This window comes from Rhizophagus irregularis, chromosome 1 (assembly GCF_026210795.1).
Source record: "Rhizophagus irregularis chromosome 1, complete sequence".
In the NCBI taxonomy this organism is placed as follows: domain Eukaryota; kingdom Fungi; phylum Glomeromycota; class Glomeromycetes; order Glomerales; family Glomeraceae; genus Rhizophagus; species Rhizophagus irregularis.
Window position 1 is genome coordinate 647,816 of NC_089429.1, and position 17,615 is coordinate 665,430.

The window sequence follows — 17,615 nt, forward strand, 5'->3', positions numbered from 1 at the left end:
CCTATTACTACTAATCGACTAAAGCTTTTTTTAACACAAAAAAGAAGAATACCTAGCTTTCAATTATCTAAATTAAATCTTTTCTAAATATTCTTAATAATTTTATCATTATTTTTTTTATAATATCATAAAAATGAAATTTTGAATCATATAATAAATTAAAAATTACATGCTTAACACGTAACATTTCTTTTTAAACCAATATTTATTGATATTTTATTGTTAAATATTTAATAATTGAATAAAGTTATAAATAAATAAAGAATTATTTAAATTACAAACTAAGAATTCTTTTACTACTCTAACGCTAATCTTAGTGTTTAAATAATTCAAATATTAAAATGAAATTACATTTAAATATATGAAATAATTTAAAATCCATCTAAAAAAAAATAAATATATTAGTAAATAAATCTTAATTGTTATTTTAATATTTTATTAATAAATTATAATAATAAACAAACCATCAGGAATTTCCAGTTCATCTTGTTCTTCTGAATGAAGATTTGGATTATTATGTACTTCATCTTATAAATAAATAAAATAAGTATTAAGATAAATCATTGTTTAAAAAGCAATTTAATGAATATTACTTACCATCAATATCAACATTTGGTTTTTGTCGTGTTGTTTCTTTATCATAATAATTATTAATATCTATGTTGTTAAATAAAACAAATTTAGTAAATATTTATTATTTTAATTGAAATTGGAGGTAATATATCAAATATTTTACTTACCATTTTTTGAGTTTATCTTCAATTTTTTAAATACTTTGGATAATTTTTTACTGCCAGCTAAATTGTAAGATATTAATTAAATTATCATAGTACTGTATGTATTGTAAGTATTATTCATGCTTATAAAATGTATAATGGTTACAAACCTTTAATAACATTACTTATTCTTGATGTATTCTCAATATTTTGATTACTTGATTTTATTTTGCTCTTTTTAATGATCAGGCAGGCTGGTTTTTTTTATCACGCAAATGTCGATCATATTTTAATTTCAGTAAACATTAACCTATTACTACTAATCGACTAAAGCTTTTTTAACACAAAAAAGAAGAATTCCTAGCTTTCAATTATCTAAATTAAATCTTTTCTAAATATTCTTAATAATTTTATCATTATTTTTTTCATAATATCATAAAAATGAAATTTTGAATCATATAATAAATTAAAAATTACATGCTTAACACGTAACATTTCTTTTTAAACCAATATTTATTGATATTTTATGTTTAAATATTTAATAATTGAATAAAGTTATAAATAAATAAAGAATTATTTAAATTACAAACTAAGAATTCTTTTATACTCTCTTAGTGTTTAAATAATTCAAAATAATATAAATATTAAAATGAAATTACATTTAAATATATGAAATAATTTAAAATCCATCTAAAAAAAAATAAATATATTAGTAAAAAACCTTAATTGTTATTATTATTAATAAATTAAAATAACAAACAAACCATCCGGAATTTCCAGCTCATCTTGTTCTTCTGAATGAAGATTTGGATTATTATGCACTTCATCTTATAAATAAATAAAATAAGTATTAAGATAAATCATTGTTTAAAAAGCAATTTAATGAATATTACTTACCATCAATATCAACATTTGGTTTTTGTCGTGTTGTTTCTTTATCATAATAATTATTAATATCTATGTTGTTAAATAAAACAAATTTAGTAAATATTTATTATTTTAATTGAAATTGGAGGTAATATATCAAATATTTTACTTACCATTTTTTGAGTTTATCTTCAATTTTTTAAATACTTTGGATAATTTTTTACTGCCAGCTAAATTGTAAGATATTAATTAAATTATCATAGTACTGTATGTATTGTAAGTATTATTCATGCTTATAAAATGTATAATGGTTACAAACCTTTAATAACATTACTTATTCTTGATGTATTCTCAATATTTTGATTACTTGATTTTATTTTGCTCTTTTTAATGATCAGGCAGGCTGGTTTTTTTTATCACGCAAATGTCGATCATATTTTAATTTCAGTAAACATTAACCTATTACTACTAATCGACTAAAGCTTTTTTAACACAAAAAAGAAGAATTCCTAGCTTTCAATTATCTAAATTAAATCTTTTCTAAATATTCTTAATAATTTTATCATTATTTTTTTCATAATATCATAAAAATGAAATTTTGAATCATATAATAAATTAAAAATTACATGCTTAACACGTAACATTTCTTTTTAAACCAATATTTATTGATATTTTATGTTTAAATATTTAATAATTGAATAAAGTTATAAATAAATAAAGAATTATTTAAATTACAAACTAAGAATTCTTTTATACTCTCTTAGTGTTTAAATAATTCAAAATAATATAAATATTAAAATGAAATTACATTTAAATATATGAAATAATTTAAAATCCATCTAAAAAAAATAAATATATTAGTAAAAAACCTTAATTGTTATTATTATTAATAAATTAAAATAACAAACAAACCATCCGGAATTTCCAGCTCATCTTGTTCTTCTGAATGAAGATTTGGATTATTATGCACTTCATCTTATAAATAAATAAAATAAGTATTAAGATAAATCATTGTTTAAAAAGCAATTTAATGAATATTACTTACCATCAATATCAACATTTGGTTTTTGTCGTGTTGTTTCTTTATCATAATAATTATTAATATCTATGTTGTTAAATAAAACAAATTTAGTAAATATTTATTATTTTAATTGAAATTGGAGGTAATATATCAAATATTTTACTTACCATTTTTTGAGTTTATCTTCAATTTTTTAAATACTTTGGATAATTTTTTACTGCCAGCTAAATTGTAAGATATTAATTAAATTATCATAGTACTGTATGTATTGTAAGTATTATTCATGCTTATAAAATGTATAATGGTTACAAACCTTTAATAACATTACTTATTCTTGATGTATTCTCAATATTTTGATTACTTGATTTTATTTTGCTCTTTTTAATGATCAGGCAGGCTGGTTTTTTTTATCACGCAAATGTCGATCATATTTTAATTTCAGTAAACATTAACCTATTACTACTAATCGACTAAAGCTTTTTTAACACAAAAAAGAAGAATTCCTAGCTTTCAATTATCTAAATTAAATCTTTTCTAAATATTCTTAATAATTTTATCATTATTTTTTTCATAATATCATAAAAATGAAATTTTGAATCATATAATAAATTAAAAATTACATGCTTAACACGTAACATTTCTTTTTAAACCAATATTTATTGATATTTTATGTTTAAATATTTAATAATTGAATAAAGTTATAAATAAATAAAGAATTATTTAAATTACAAACTAAGAATTCTTTTATACTCTCTTAGTGTTTAAATAATTCAAAATAATATAAATATTAAAATGAAATTACATTTAAATATATGAAATAATTTAAAATCCATCTAAAAAAAAATAAATATATTAGTAAAAAACCTTAATTGTTATTATTATTAATAAATTAAAATAACAAACAAACCATCCGGAATTTCCAGCTCATCTTGTTCTTCTGAATGAAGATTTGGATTATTATGCACTTCATCTTATAAATAAATAAAATAAGTATTAAGATAAATCATTGTTTAAAAAGCAATTTAATGAATATTACTTACCATCAATATCAACATTTGGTTTTTGTCGTGTTGTTTCTTTATCATAATAATTATTAATATCTATGTTGTTAAATAAAACAAATTTAGTAAATATTTATTATTTTAATTGAAATTGGAGGTAATATATCAAATATTTTACTTACCATTTTTTGAGTTTATCTTCAATTTTTTAAATACTTTGGATAATTTTTTACTGCCAGCTAAATTGTAAGATATTAATTAAATTATCATAGTACTGTATGTATTGTAAGTATTATTCATGCTTATAAAATGTATAATGGTTACAAACCTTTAATAACATTACTTATTCTTGATGTATTCTCAATATTTTGATTACTTGATTTACCAATATCATCAACTAAGAAATAATTATAATTATTAATACTTTATTATTAAATAAAATTAAATGTAATTCTAAAAATACCTACTATTATCAGGAATACTAAAGTCATGTAATTTACTATGAAATGCTATTTTAAAAAGATATTTTTAAAATTATTATTAATTAATGATTACAGATAATATAAAAATTTATTAGTTTTATATTACCTTCTTGTTCTCCTATTATTATTTAATTTAAAAATAACAATTAATAATAATCATGTTAAAAACAAAAATTAAATAGTTAATAGTTATTAAATAATTAGTATACCTTCTGTTGCATTTTTTGGTTCAGGTAAATTTTCGAATGTATGAATTTTACTTGTAAATAATTTACTGTTCATATTATTACTTATTTCTTTATTCACTTTTGGTATTGTTTTAGGTAATTCATTTGGATTATTTTGATAATATGACTTAATTTTATTCATCTTTTTATGAAGTGTATCAATATCAGGCCTTTCTAATGGATTAGCGTCCCAACATTGTTCCATTAAACTTTTATATTCTGAAGGAATTTCTGAAATAATTTTTGGTCTTATGCCATTAATGATATTAATTGCAAGATTACAATCATGCTCATAATTTATAAATGGTGGTTGTCCAAATGAAATTTCCCACATAAGCATTGCAATACTGTAAATATCAGATTTAAAAGTATATCCATTTCCATTAATAACTTCAGGAGCTATGTAAGGAAGATTTCCATAAATGCTTGTTGATGGTTTGTCTGCAGGACCACAAAATCCAAGATCACTAATACGCCAATTATTATGTGACTGGGAATATAATATATTTCCAGAATGCAAATCTCTATGAATTGAATCCTCTTTATGAATATAATAAAGTGCATTAATTATCAAAAAAATAATATTAATTCTTTCGTTCCATGTAAGTTGATTATGATTTTGTGGTAAATATTCTCTTAAATTCATGTCATATTCATTCATTACAAGCAAATAATTTCCATTTGATGGATTTTGTGTTATACCATAACATTCAACAATTATTGCGTGTTTGTTGCTTATAATAAAATGCGATTTGGCCTATATAAAGCAGTAAATTTTATTAATAATTAAATTTAAATTTAAGTTCTTTTAAATATTTTTTAAGTTACAAACCTCTTCAAACCAACTTTGACTTGCATTTTCAACATTTCCTAATTCTTTAAGTATTACATATTGAGCTCCAAATCTTATTAATTGTTGTTTTTTAATATCCCATTCTTCATATTGTCCATCAATCCAATCTGCTGTATAAATCTTAGAGAATCCACCTTTTGTTAGATATTCAATGTTTTCTAAATTATTATATGGGATCCATTCAATTATTGCATTTGGTCCAAGTGTTTCTAATTGACAATTTTTTATTAAATTATCAATATTATTATTTCCAGATGTCCAGTTTGAGAAGTTTGCTTTTAAATAATTTCGAACACAATATTCACAATATAATATAGCTAAACATTTTTGATTACAATTTTCACAAATTCTTCTTGTTCCTGAATTATAATAAATTTTATCTGCGTCATAATTTTTATTATTTTCTCTTATTGCTTCAGTTTTTTCTTCTTCTGTAAAAGAATCATCAGCAAGAATTATTTGTTTCACAGACTCACGGTATTTATGAAAGTCATTAGTGTCAATTGATGTAAATGCTCTACTAAGCACTGCATAAATTAATTCTCGCCGAATATTAGACATTTTATAAAAAAAATCGACATTATTTTTTGCACTGTATTTTTATAATTAAAAAAAATGTTTCCATAGACGGTTAATTAAATAAGTGGTGTAACCAATAAAATTTTTAGTATTGTCTACTGATCTACCTGTCATGTGCCACATCATTTGTACTAAAAAGCATCATCTGATCAACACACAAATTGATAGGCTGCTATTAATAATATACATTTTTATTAAGTGAAAATAAATTTAATTCTTTATTTCTCATTTCTAAACGTATAAGATCATCACCGATAACCTGGATCTTAAAATTTTTTATTTTTTTGCTTTTTTTTGTATAGAAAATTGTAAAAACATTAATTTCATTAATTTCGCAGAAAATAATTTATAAACTTTTTTTTTTTTTTGTATAATCTTTAATGTTTAATATTAATGAAATGTATTTCTAGAATAATGCATTTAGAAAAAAAAGAGCTTTTTAATCAAATCCTCATAAAAAAATTCAACGTATCAATTACACTTATAAATTCATAATATAATAAAATTTCAAATTCTCAATCGGATCCATATTTAGAGATTTGATTTTCTATGTTAACGATAAATTTCAGTGATAATAAAAATATCATATTTTATGTAGATTCACAATATCAATCAATTTTTTTCAATTAATGTAGGACATTTATAAATTCTTTTTAATAATTTTTTAAGAAAAAAAAAATTGCTTATATTTTAATGTACTACTTAATTTTTTACTTAACGTTTTTATTCAAAAAAAAAAATAAAGGATTTTGATAAAATATATATTGTATATTTGTTTTATATTAAGGATCCGATATATTGGGGAACGTTCTAGTATATTTGTAATACCTGGTACGATACCTGAACGTAATATCAAATAAGTTCACTTGCAAATATATTTGATCAATGTGATAAATTGGTTTTTTCTTTTCAAGTTGAAAATTATGCCTAAAAATGTCTAACTCAATTTTCCCAAAATTTAAACAAAGCTATATTAAATTTTGAATATTAAGTAAGGATCCCAACGTAAAAATATTTCGTGCGTATCTTTATGGTGACATTTTTTTTTTCATTGAATGAATAAAATACTTTAGATATCTTTAAGGTCTTAATCGCTGCTGATAAGCTGTTTCTTTGTGAATTAGTTTATTATTTACAAAAATATTTAATTGAGAACAAATCCAGGTACATATCGAAAAAGTTTTCAATATAACAATTTATTAGAACTTCAACAATGTTAATGATTTAAATTACTGGATTTTATTTCATTACCCGAAAAATCATCAATTTCACTTATTAAAAGAGATAATTTACAAATGAAGGAAGTTGAAGTATGGTAACATGTTAAAATAAGACTTGCACAAAATCAAACTCTCATTTCAGATCCGACGAATGATAATTTTAAAATGGTAGAAATACTTTATAAAATTCTTACTTTTAATTTATTATCTAAAGAATTTTTGCATAAAGTGATGTCTATAAAAAAAAAACTTTCAGATTTAGACTTATTGAATTCATATATGGATCCTGATATTTAACCAAATGGCAAACAACATTTCAATTCCCAGAAACTTTAAACATTATTGAATCAAAGATCGTTAATTTTAAATATAATATCAAACTATTTAAAAATGGATTGATAAAGTGATATTTGAGAGAATCATAAATTTAAATTATTATTAAGAGATAGTCAAAATGGATTTACTTCCAATAAATTTCATGAATTAAAACTAATACCGTTACATTTATTAAAAGTAAAGGGAACTGGAGAAATTCTAGGTAAACATAATCCCTCAATATAGAAATCTAATCTTATATAGCTTTATATTTTTCATTTAAGAGTGAAGATGAACTTGTCTGCTTAACCTTACGTCATGTAATTTATGGTTCTTCATTTACATTATTATATATCAGTTCCGAAATAGATATGATATAATATTTATAGACAAGACAAACTCATTATGAGAAAAGGATAAGAGACGTGAGGTATTTCATATCATGAAATAGGTAAAATAAATATCAAATGTAAATTTGTTTTACGTTTTAAATGATCTTATCTTCTTGTTTTCACTATATAATTTTTTTTTATTTTTAAACAATAAAAATCCTTATCCAAAAAAGTTATTTTTCACAAGACATCTTACTACTCTAGTCTTAGTGTTTAATGAAAAGAACGAACTTTTAAATATTGCAAAAAAATTTTTCATTTATAATAAGTTAACTCAAATTGATTGAAATTAAATGACAAAATAGTTTTAACACTTAATATGACAGGCACGTCTGAAATGTGTGCCAGGTTGACGGCGCAGTGTGGCGCAGTAATTTCAAAAAGATTTAAGTTAAAGATTTTCTTTTTAATGTAAAGCTTTCAAATTTACACATTAGATGTATTTTCATCTGTTTTACAAAATTCACTTATAAATGGAAGGAGGTTTTGGAAGTAGATTTTGACTTTAGTATATAACAACCGATTTTATCGTCTTTGCCGATCATTTCCAAAATTGGATTTGTCGAAAGAACAGTTTTTGTTAAATAACTCGAAAATGGCCTTCTAAACCACCCGTATATGCTTTAAGTAAATTTGCAGAGCGGACAAAAATACACCTAATGCAGAAATTTAAAGGTTTTATTTTAAATAAAAAAAAATTGCAATTTAATTTTTTTGGAAAAAATCGCTGCGCCACACTGCGCCATCAACCTGGCACACATTTCAGACATGCATATGACAGTTGTAATGACGTTAAATAATGGTTAAAAAATTTACAAAGTTAATCTGGCAAAACTAATCTTAAAGCAGTAAGCTGTACATATCTGTACAAACTGATATCATAATCTCGGCATATCGTGACATAGTGAGTTTATAAAATTAATGTTAACATATTTTAGATCATTTTCTTCTGAAAATCTATTTTAAAAAAGTCATCAAATAAAATAATGTTTAGTTAATGGTAACTGAACGTGCACAATTACAGTATAACAAGTTAATACATATCCTAAAATGACATGATCGATAACCATATTTATTTGAGTAAGTGATCCTTACGTCGAATCTACTTTCAATTTTGGAAAGAAAAACATGGTAAAAGTCGTTCAATAGAACTTTCTAAGAATTGAAACCAAGAAAAAATTGTAACCACCATTTAAATAAACATAATGTTGGTTCACAAGTTTCTTTTTATTCAAACTTAAAAGGATGTACAAACTGAATATTAATTTTGGATCATAATATAGCCATCGTCTATCGAATGATTATTAAGAACTGATTTTGAAACTTAATCGCTTTATTTTTTTTTTAAAAAAAGAGCACTAAATAAATAATTATTAATAATGAAACAAGTGGTTTTTTGAAGTATGATTAGAAAGAAGGGAAATTTTATTTATTTGTTAATACGATTATTAACAATTTATCTTTATTTTCTTTTATTAGATTTTAGCAATTGAAATAGGATTCATCACAATTTTTTATTTCATTTATTGTCTAACAATACTGATGAATTTTTTCTTTCGGAATTTCTCGTAAAGAACTAACCGTTTAAAGACACTATCTTGGTACGCTTAAGAAATTCACATCAATTTATTATTATTTTATATTGTCTGTTCATTATTATATTACAAACATAATATTTCCATGATTTTAGTAAATTCATAACTATACATATCTTATGCCACGTGATTAATCTTGAATTTTCTTAGTCGCTTAATGATTTGAAAGAAACTGAACCGCATTTTTAAGGAAAAAATTAAACTCTATTGGTATGATTATTTTAATAAATAATTTAAATAATATATTAATTTTACTTTTTCTAATAAAATAAAATTATTGATTTGATTAAAATTTCCCTTTTGCACGAATTTATTATTATACAAATGTTTAAACTTTGTAATTTTTCATTCATTGCAAGTAAATTAAGATGCTTTAAATCAATATATTTGTAATTAACAAAAAAAATTTTAAGCCTGTTAAAGAATTGGTTTTATTATTTCTTAAACTTTCCCAAACTATACATAAGAAGGTAGTGATACGAGTTTGCGTAAAATTATTCATAATAAATCATGTGTATTTTTCCTTTTATAGGTAGCCAACTAGAATTTATTTCCTTTTTAAGTGCTTGCTGGTAATCTCAGTCTTGAAAGAATGCCTAGATTGGCTGCTATATATATTTAGTTAGAGGTCCTCTTTTACTGTATTTACTGTATTTTATTATGAGAGAAAATCTCGACCAATTAAACTTCATATTAATCATCTTCATGTGAACATATTTTATGAAAAATTGTCATATAATTGGCTTAGATAGTATTGTCATCGTCTATCTCTCTATCTCTACAAAAATTATTTATTTTGCTCTATAATCAGGCAGATCATAATAATATGAGAGCATTTTTTTTTGATTATGCAATGTTAATTATATTCATTGGCTCAGTAAATACTAGTAATTGATTAGATTTTTAGCATATAAAAAAAAAGAATTTTTTAATAGATGGCCTAATAATTTATTTTTCATAATATCCCAAATGAATTTGATAATAAAAAATTACATGATTAATATTCCAATAAATTTTAAAAACCAATATTTATTGATATTTTATATTTATACATTTATCAATAGTATATATAAATAAAGAAGAATTATTTAAATTACAAACTAAGAATTTTCTTATTACTCTAATCTTAGTGTTTAAATAATTCATGATAATAAATAATAAAATAAAATTGTATTTAATTTAGTTTGTTGAAATCGTCTAAAAAAAAAATAAATGTACTAACAAATAAATTGTAATTATTATTTTAAATATATTATCAGTATTTTTGAATAATAAACAAACCATCGGAAATCTTCAACTCATCTTGTTCTTCTAAATGAAATTTTGGATTATTATTATATACTTCATCTTCATCTAAAAATTAAAATAATATAAGATAAATTATTATTTACAAGCAATTTAATAATATCACTTACCAATAATATCAACATTTGGTTCTTGTTGTATTGTTTCTTTATCATAATAATTTTGAATATTGATGTTTTTAAATAATCAATTTATTTATTCTTCGTTCTTTATCTTCAAATAATGTTATATGAAAATTGAATTGAAATATTAATAAATAGTTTACTTACCATTCTCCATTTTCAATTTTTTAAATAATCTGGATGATTCTTTATCATTATCTAAAAATTAACTTTACAAATTAGTACTTATTTGTTATAAAATCTTAATATAAAATAAATTACCTTCATTACGATTTTTTAAATTAATTGATGTATACTGATTGCTTATTGTGCTAAAAATACTAGCTATAATAAAGATTAATCATTTAATATTTTATTATATAAAATCCAATGTCATTTTAATAAATACTTACAATTATCAGAAATACTAAAATCATATAATTTACTACTGGTATAAAATGCTATTTTTTTAAAAAAAGGACTATTTCAATTTATTATTAATCAAAACATTATGCTAAAGCATTATACTTTACATTACCTTCTTGTTCTTCTATTATAAATTAATTAAAAAATATTATATTAAAATAAAAGAATAAAGTCAATAATCATTAAATAGCCATACCTTTTGTTGCATTTTTTGGTTCAGGTAAATTTTCAAATTTATAAATTTTACTTGTAAATAATTTACTACTAAAAATATTGCTTGTTTTTTTTTCTATCTTTGCTATTAATTGAGGTAATTCATTTGGATTATTTCGATAATATGAATTAATTTCTCTGATTTTTTTCAAAAGTGCATGAGCATCTGGTCTTTTTAATGGATTAGCGTCCCAACATTGTTCCATTAAACTTTTATATTTTGAAGGAATTTCTGATATAATTTTTGGTCTTATACCATCAATGATATTAAGTGCAAGAATACAATCATGTTCATAATTCATAAATGGAGGTTGTCCAAATGAAATTTCCCACATAAGCATTGCAATACTGTAAATATCAGATTTAAAAGTATATCCTTTTCCACTAATAACTTCAGGAGCTATGTAAGGAAGATTTCCATATATATTTGTTGATAATTTGTCTGCAGGACCACAAAATCCAAGATCACTAGTACGCCAACAATCATTAAAATTTGAATATAATATATTTCTAGAATGTAAATCTCTATGAATTGAATTTTCTCTATGAATATAATAAAGATGATCAATTATTTCAAAAGTAATTCTAATTCTTTTATCCCATGTAAGTTGATTATGATATTGTTGTAAATATTCTCTTAAATTCATATCATACGGTTCTATTGCAAGCATATAATTACCATTTGATGGATTTTGTGTTATACCGTAACATTTAATAATTGCAGTGAGCTTGTTGCCTATAGTAAGATGTGATTTAGCCTATAAAAATTAATAAATTTTATTAATAATTTAAATTTTAAATGTACCTCTTAAGATGTTTTAAATTATAAACCTCTTCAAACCAGCTTTGGTTTGCATCTTCAACATTTCCTAATTCTTTAAGTATTACACTATGAGCTCCAAATCTTAATAATTGTTGTTCTTTAGAATCCCATTCTTCATATCCACCATCAATCCATTTTGCTGTATAAATATTAGAGAATCCACCTTTTGTTAGATATTTAATATTTTCTAGATTATTATATGGGATCCATTCAATTGTGTTATCTGAGGAAAGTGTTTCTAATTGACAATTCTTTATTAAATTATCAATATTATTATTTCCAGATGTCCAGTTTGAGAAGTTTGCTTTTAAATAATTTCGAACACAATATTCACAATACAATGTAGCTAAACATTTCTGGTTACAATTTTCACAAATTCTTCTTGTTCCTGAATTATAAAAAATTTTATCTCGGTCATAATGTTTATTATTTTCTCTTATTGCATCAGTTTTTTCTTCTTCTGTTAGAGATTCGTCAGTAAGAATTATTTGTTGCGTAAATTCATATCCTTCGTGGAAGTCACCATGATCGAATGATGCATGTGCTCTCATAAGTGTTGCTTGAACTAAATCTATTCGAATATTAGACATATTGTAAAATATTTAATTTGCTAGTAAATACGAAAATAAGCTTCCGTAGACGGTTAAACCAATAAATGGTGCAACCATCAGATATTTAATATTGTCTATTGATCTACCAATCATGTACTACATGGTAAAAATGAATAAAAAGTGATCATCTGATTCATCGTCACACAAATGATGACTGTATTACCACCGATTTATGTTGTTCGAAAGGTAGTAACAGGAATGTATAAGGGTTAATTTACAGGATTCGGCCAACAATAGGTGACAATCGGCAATAAATCATAAAAAAATTGAAAGGGTTCGTCAATAATTGGCAATAAAACTATAAACAGTGTATTTTTATTGAATGTATAACAATTGGAAATAAATTGGTGATCAAAACAATAACAAATGTATAAAATTGGAGTGATCAGCGGGTTCTTTATTAATAAATACAAAAGAATTTTACAATATTTCTGCCTCTGCCGGCGCTCTGTTATATTCCCAAGATTCTATCTAAGTGTTAATAACCGAAAAATCACTGCCCCGAAACCTCAGCGGAATCTCTTCCCTTAAATATTGTTCAAAATTTGGGACGATTAGTGCTTTGGCCAACTCGCCCGTTATTCAAATCGTCCAAAGTACGACTCGTTTTCCGGTCAAATCGTCCATTGTACGAATCGCCCATCACAGCCATAATTGATTCCCACCAAGCCATACGCCACATTTCCTATAAACTATATATATATAAATTGTATAAATAAACTATATAAATAAAATAAACTATACTATATAAATAAAATATATCAAATAAACATAAAATAAACTATATATATAAATATATAAATAAATAAATAAATAAACTATAAAAATAAACTATATAATAATTCTCGTGACAACTGCGTGATTGTTACAACGTTATACAAATTCATAGATTTGATATATCTATTTTTTAAATGTATATTTTATTATTTATATAGTTTATTTATTTATTTTTTAGTTATTTTTGGTTTAAGGCAGTTTGGCCGATCGACAACTTGGACGGAAGACAATTCGTGTATCGGACAAATTGGCCAAAGGATAAGTTGAACTTGACAAATTGTGGGAGGTATACAGTATAAGGGACGAGTGGGGAATTACTGAAAAGGAAGGATTTTGGTCTATTTTTCTCAAAGTCTAGCATTAGTATTTGTAAAAGAAGGATCTACTGAATATTACAGAGCGCCGAATGAGGCAGTAATACTTGCCGATAGTTAATAAAAATTCTACCGACTGTTTCCTGATTCTAAATACTTCATTTATCTTCCTATCGTGTACTTTTTATTGCCGATTCCTTATAACTTTTCTATTTATTTCCCGTTACTACCCTTCGGATCCGCATAAATCCGGTGGTAACATAATCATCCTTATTTTTTTTTGTACATAACATGTCAAAATGTCAAAAGCGTTAATAATGTAAAAGATTACACAAAAAAAGTTCATGTAAACTAGAATTATTTTCTGAAAAATTAATGAAACATTTCTATAAAATGATATTTTTGAAAAAAAGAGAAGTTTTTATTAAGTCATCATAATTTGGAACATTAAACTCGTATAAAATATAAATGGGAGCTTTTTCAAAATCCCAACGATCAGAATCCGTTACAATGTCACAACACAAACCGACACTCACAATCCTGACAAATCATAATCCCAAAAATCCAAAATCCTGAAACTACATTATTTCTGACATTTATTATCCGACACTTCATAATACTCATAATCCAACACTTACTACTATCTTAACACATTATTTTTTTTTAAATTTTATATCATCACTTCCTTTTATTCAAAATGTATATATTTTTTAATATTTAAAATACTTAATAATGTTTAATAATATATCGCAAAAATCGCAAAAATAAATGTTTTTATTTTACTTTTTAAATAATAATATATTGCAATAATTTATAACAATTAAATATTTTTTCATTATTATTTAATATGTAAAATTTTTTAAAATATTTCGCAAAAATTAATGTTTTTTTTAATACTTTTAAAATATGTAATGATTTTTTAAAACACTTCGAAAATATTAACGTTTTATTGTGAAAATTATTAATATTTCATATTAATGTTTATAATGTTTTGTAATAATCTGCGTTTGACATTAAAAGTAAAAACAAATCCACTTTTGTAGTACTAAAATATTATGTTACTACAATGTAATTGTCAAGAGGATAAGTGTCGAGATAATAAGTTTCGGAATAAGATAAATAATATGGTTTCAGAATTTTGAATTTTTAGGATTTTGATTTGTCAGGATTGTGAGCAAAAGATATTGAATACTAGGTGTACTACAATGATTATTATATCGATTGATTTAAGTTTTTTTTCTAATTAGCCATATTAAACATATGAATGGTCACCAGAAGAGACATAAGCAATCGTTCCTCATACGGAATTAAATTAGTATTGGGTAAATTATATAATCATTATTGGTAATAGTACCAAAACTAGTTTTACCATAAATTAAATCACAAAATATATCTCGTTATCTCAGCCAGAATTAATTGCTAATTTGTTAAACTTGTCCTGCCAGATACTTGGCTCCCTAATGCAGGAGCTTCGTTTTCGTAAATATCAGTAAGACGCTTGATCTTCACAAAACGTTTAATAATGTTAAAAAGTAGCATGTAGTTATTGCATAATCATTTATAAATTTTATTTATTTAATTCATTAAACTTTAATTAACTATTAACGTTGGCTTTTTTTTTAAAAATCCAATGTCTGTTTTTTAATTAAAGGAAATTTATTAATTAAAAACAAAAGGTCATCATGTTACACAAATAATTATTTGATTTCTCACCTTCATAAAAATTTCATCATATCTATCACCAATAACTTCAATAGAATTGATAATATTTCTAATTTCAGATAATTCTTCAGAACTAAGATGAATTTTTTCTGCTTCAACGTTTTCTTCTAAATATTTAATTTTTCTTGTACCAGGAATAGCAACAATATTATCTCCCTATAAAAAATTTATATTAATATTATTATTATTAAATTTATAAAAAATTTTTTTTTGGTCATTAATATAAATTAATTTTTTTTTATAATATACCTGAGCTAGAACCCACGCTAAACAAAGCTGACCCGAAGTTACACCTTTCTTATCCGCAAATTCATTAAATTTACGTACAATTTCTAAATTTTTATTGAAATTTTCACCTTGAAAACGTGGGATTAATCTTCTATAATCGCTCTTATCAAAATCATCAATAGATTTAAGTTTTCCCTGAAGAAAAAAGAAAAAAAAAATATTTGTGAATTGTTACCGTTAAGTTTCCATAAAATATTAAGACATTTTAAAAATAATAAATACCGTTAGAAAACCACGTCCGAGTGGACTATAAGCTACTATAGTGACGCCTAATTCACGACAAGCTTCTATAACTCCATTTGTTTCAATAACAAGAGTCCAAGGACTATATTCCATCTTAAAAATACATGATTCTTAATTAATTCTAATAATTTAAAATATATATACATGAGTTAATTTTTTTTTTAAAAAAAAATATATTTACTTGAACTGCGGCAATAGGATGAACTTTACAAGCGCGTCGGAGAGTTTCTGCGGAACATTCAGAAAGACCAATATATTTAATTTTCCCTTCTTTAACAAGTTCTGCTAAAGCACCAACAGTATCTTCAATGGGTCTATAAAATGTAAAAATAATAGTTTCATTATATTAATTCAATATTAATGAATAATATTTTCACTTACGTATCAGGATCCATACGATGTAGATAATAAAGATCGATATAATCCACTCCTAATCTTTTTAAAGAATTTTCACAAGCTTGACGAACGTATTCGGGTTTACCAGATACGCCTTTAAATTCACCATTTGGACCTCGAACGATGCCAAACTTTGTACAAAGAAACACTTCATTACGACGATCTTTAAGAACTTTCGAAAGGAGAATCTCATTGGCTCCCATTCCGTACATATCCTTTATATTTTAAAATTAAAAGGTTATAAGCATCGTCTTATTATGATTGAAATTTAATTATTAAAATATAAATACGAACGGAAGTATCCCAAAAGTTGGACCCTAATTCAATTGATCGATTTAACACCTTAATATTTTCTTTTTCGTCAGATGGACCAAAAGTACTCATTCCCTTTTAAACAAAAGGAAATTAAATTGGTATGTATTAATTAAATCATGTGATTAATAAGTGTAACGACGATATTTTACATACCATACATCCTAAACCGATTGCTGAAATTTTTACACCGGTTTTACCAAGTTCACGAAGCAACATTTTTTTTAAAAAAAAAAGAAAATTTTTTAAATCTGAAATTTAAGGAAAATCTGAAAATTTGAGAGTTATTTATTTATTTTTTTTATGTAGGAAAATTACAAAATTCCCGAGTTCGTAATAATATGACATACAAGCTTACAAATGTCGTGAATATTTTAGGTTGGAAACCGGTTTACCATTATTTGTAGGTCCTACATTTAACCGGTTAGGACAGAATTCTTAAATACTTAACCTTGACCAAAATAAAATAATCATTCTAACCATAAATAGAAACAAGAGATCAGCACTCGGCTCTTTCAGACCGGAATTTACCGTGGCATCATCCAAAGAAGGAAAGATCTTTTTTTTATACTTTACGTAATTAACTTTTTATGGTTAAAGCCACCTTTAGTAATTAATAATGCACGTATATTACGTAGAGGACGATTTTAATCAATCAATCAATCATCACAATTATTCCGGATTTAATTTAATATATTGGATAAAACCAAGATAATAAAAAAGTTATAAAAATTCAATGTCAAAAGAAAATATTAATTCATTAGAAGTAAATTTTTATTAACGACCTTTAAAGTTTGTACAATTTTTTATTACATT

The 17,615-nt window shown here is 23.4% G+C and overlaps 2 protein-coding genes across 2 annotated transcripts; both read right to left on the minus strand.

The window, feature by feature from the left end:
• Window positions 1–371: 371 nt before the first annotated feature.
• On the minus strand, window positions 372–4,369 carry OCT59_000112 (uncharacterized protein; the record flags this gene model as incomplete). Its single annotated transcript, XM_066138602.1, has 18 exons — window positions 372–382; window positions 465–527; window positions 598–657; window positions 741–797; window positions 887–970; window positions 1,481–1,543; window positions 1,614–1,673; window positions 1,757–1,813; window positions 2,496–2,558; window positions 2,629–2,688; window positions 2,772–2,828; window positions 3,512–3,574; window positions 3,645–3,704; window positions 3,788–3,844; window positions 3,934–4,002; window positions 4,073–4,114; window positions 4,194–4,205; window positions 4,363–4,369. The coding sequence occupies 18 exons, from the start codon at window positions 4,367–4,369 to the stop codon at window positions 372–374; spliced, it is 945 nt and encodes a 314-aa protein (XP_065988081.1).
• An 11,017-nt stretch (window positions 4,370–15,386) lies between these two features.
• Window positions 15,387–17,024, minus strand: OCT59_000113 (uncharacterized protein). Its single transcript, XM_025331129.2, has 8 exons — window positions 16,956–17,024; window positions 16,782–16,874; window positions 16,473–16,702; window positions 16,273–16,405; window positions 16,071–16,184; window positions 15,810–15,983; window positions 15,552–15,716; window positions 15,387–15,472 (listed from the first exon to the last, which is right to left on the minus strand). Exons 1-8 carry the CDS (start codon window positions 17,016–17,018, stop codon window positions 15,458–15,460), a joined length of 987 nt encoding a protein of 328 aa, XP_025178723.1. The 5' UTR covers window positions 17,019–17,024; the 3' UTR covers window positions 15,387–15,457.
• Window positions 17,025–17,615: the final 591 nt, after the last annotated feature.

What these genes read in the sequence shown, in the direction of transcription:
- OCT59_000113 (XM_025331129.2), bottom strand. Translation starts at nt 17,018, where the DNA reads ATGTTGCTTCGTGAACTTGGTAAAACCGGTGTAAAAATTTCAGCAATC. An exon ending in ATCCTATTGCCGCAGTTCAA is followed by an intron (nt 16,185 to 16,272) that starts GTAAATATATTT and finishes TGTATTTTTAAG; the next exon opens with ATGGAATATAGTCCTTGGAC. An exon ending in TCGGACGTGGTTTTCTAACG is followed by an intron (nt 15,984 to 16,070) that starts GTATTTATTATT and finishes TTTTTTCTTCAG; the next exon opens with GGAAAACTTAAATCTATTGA.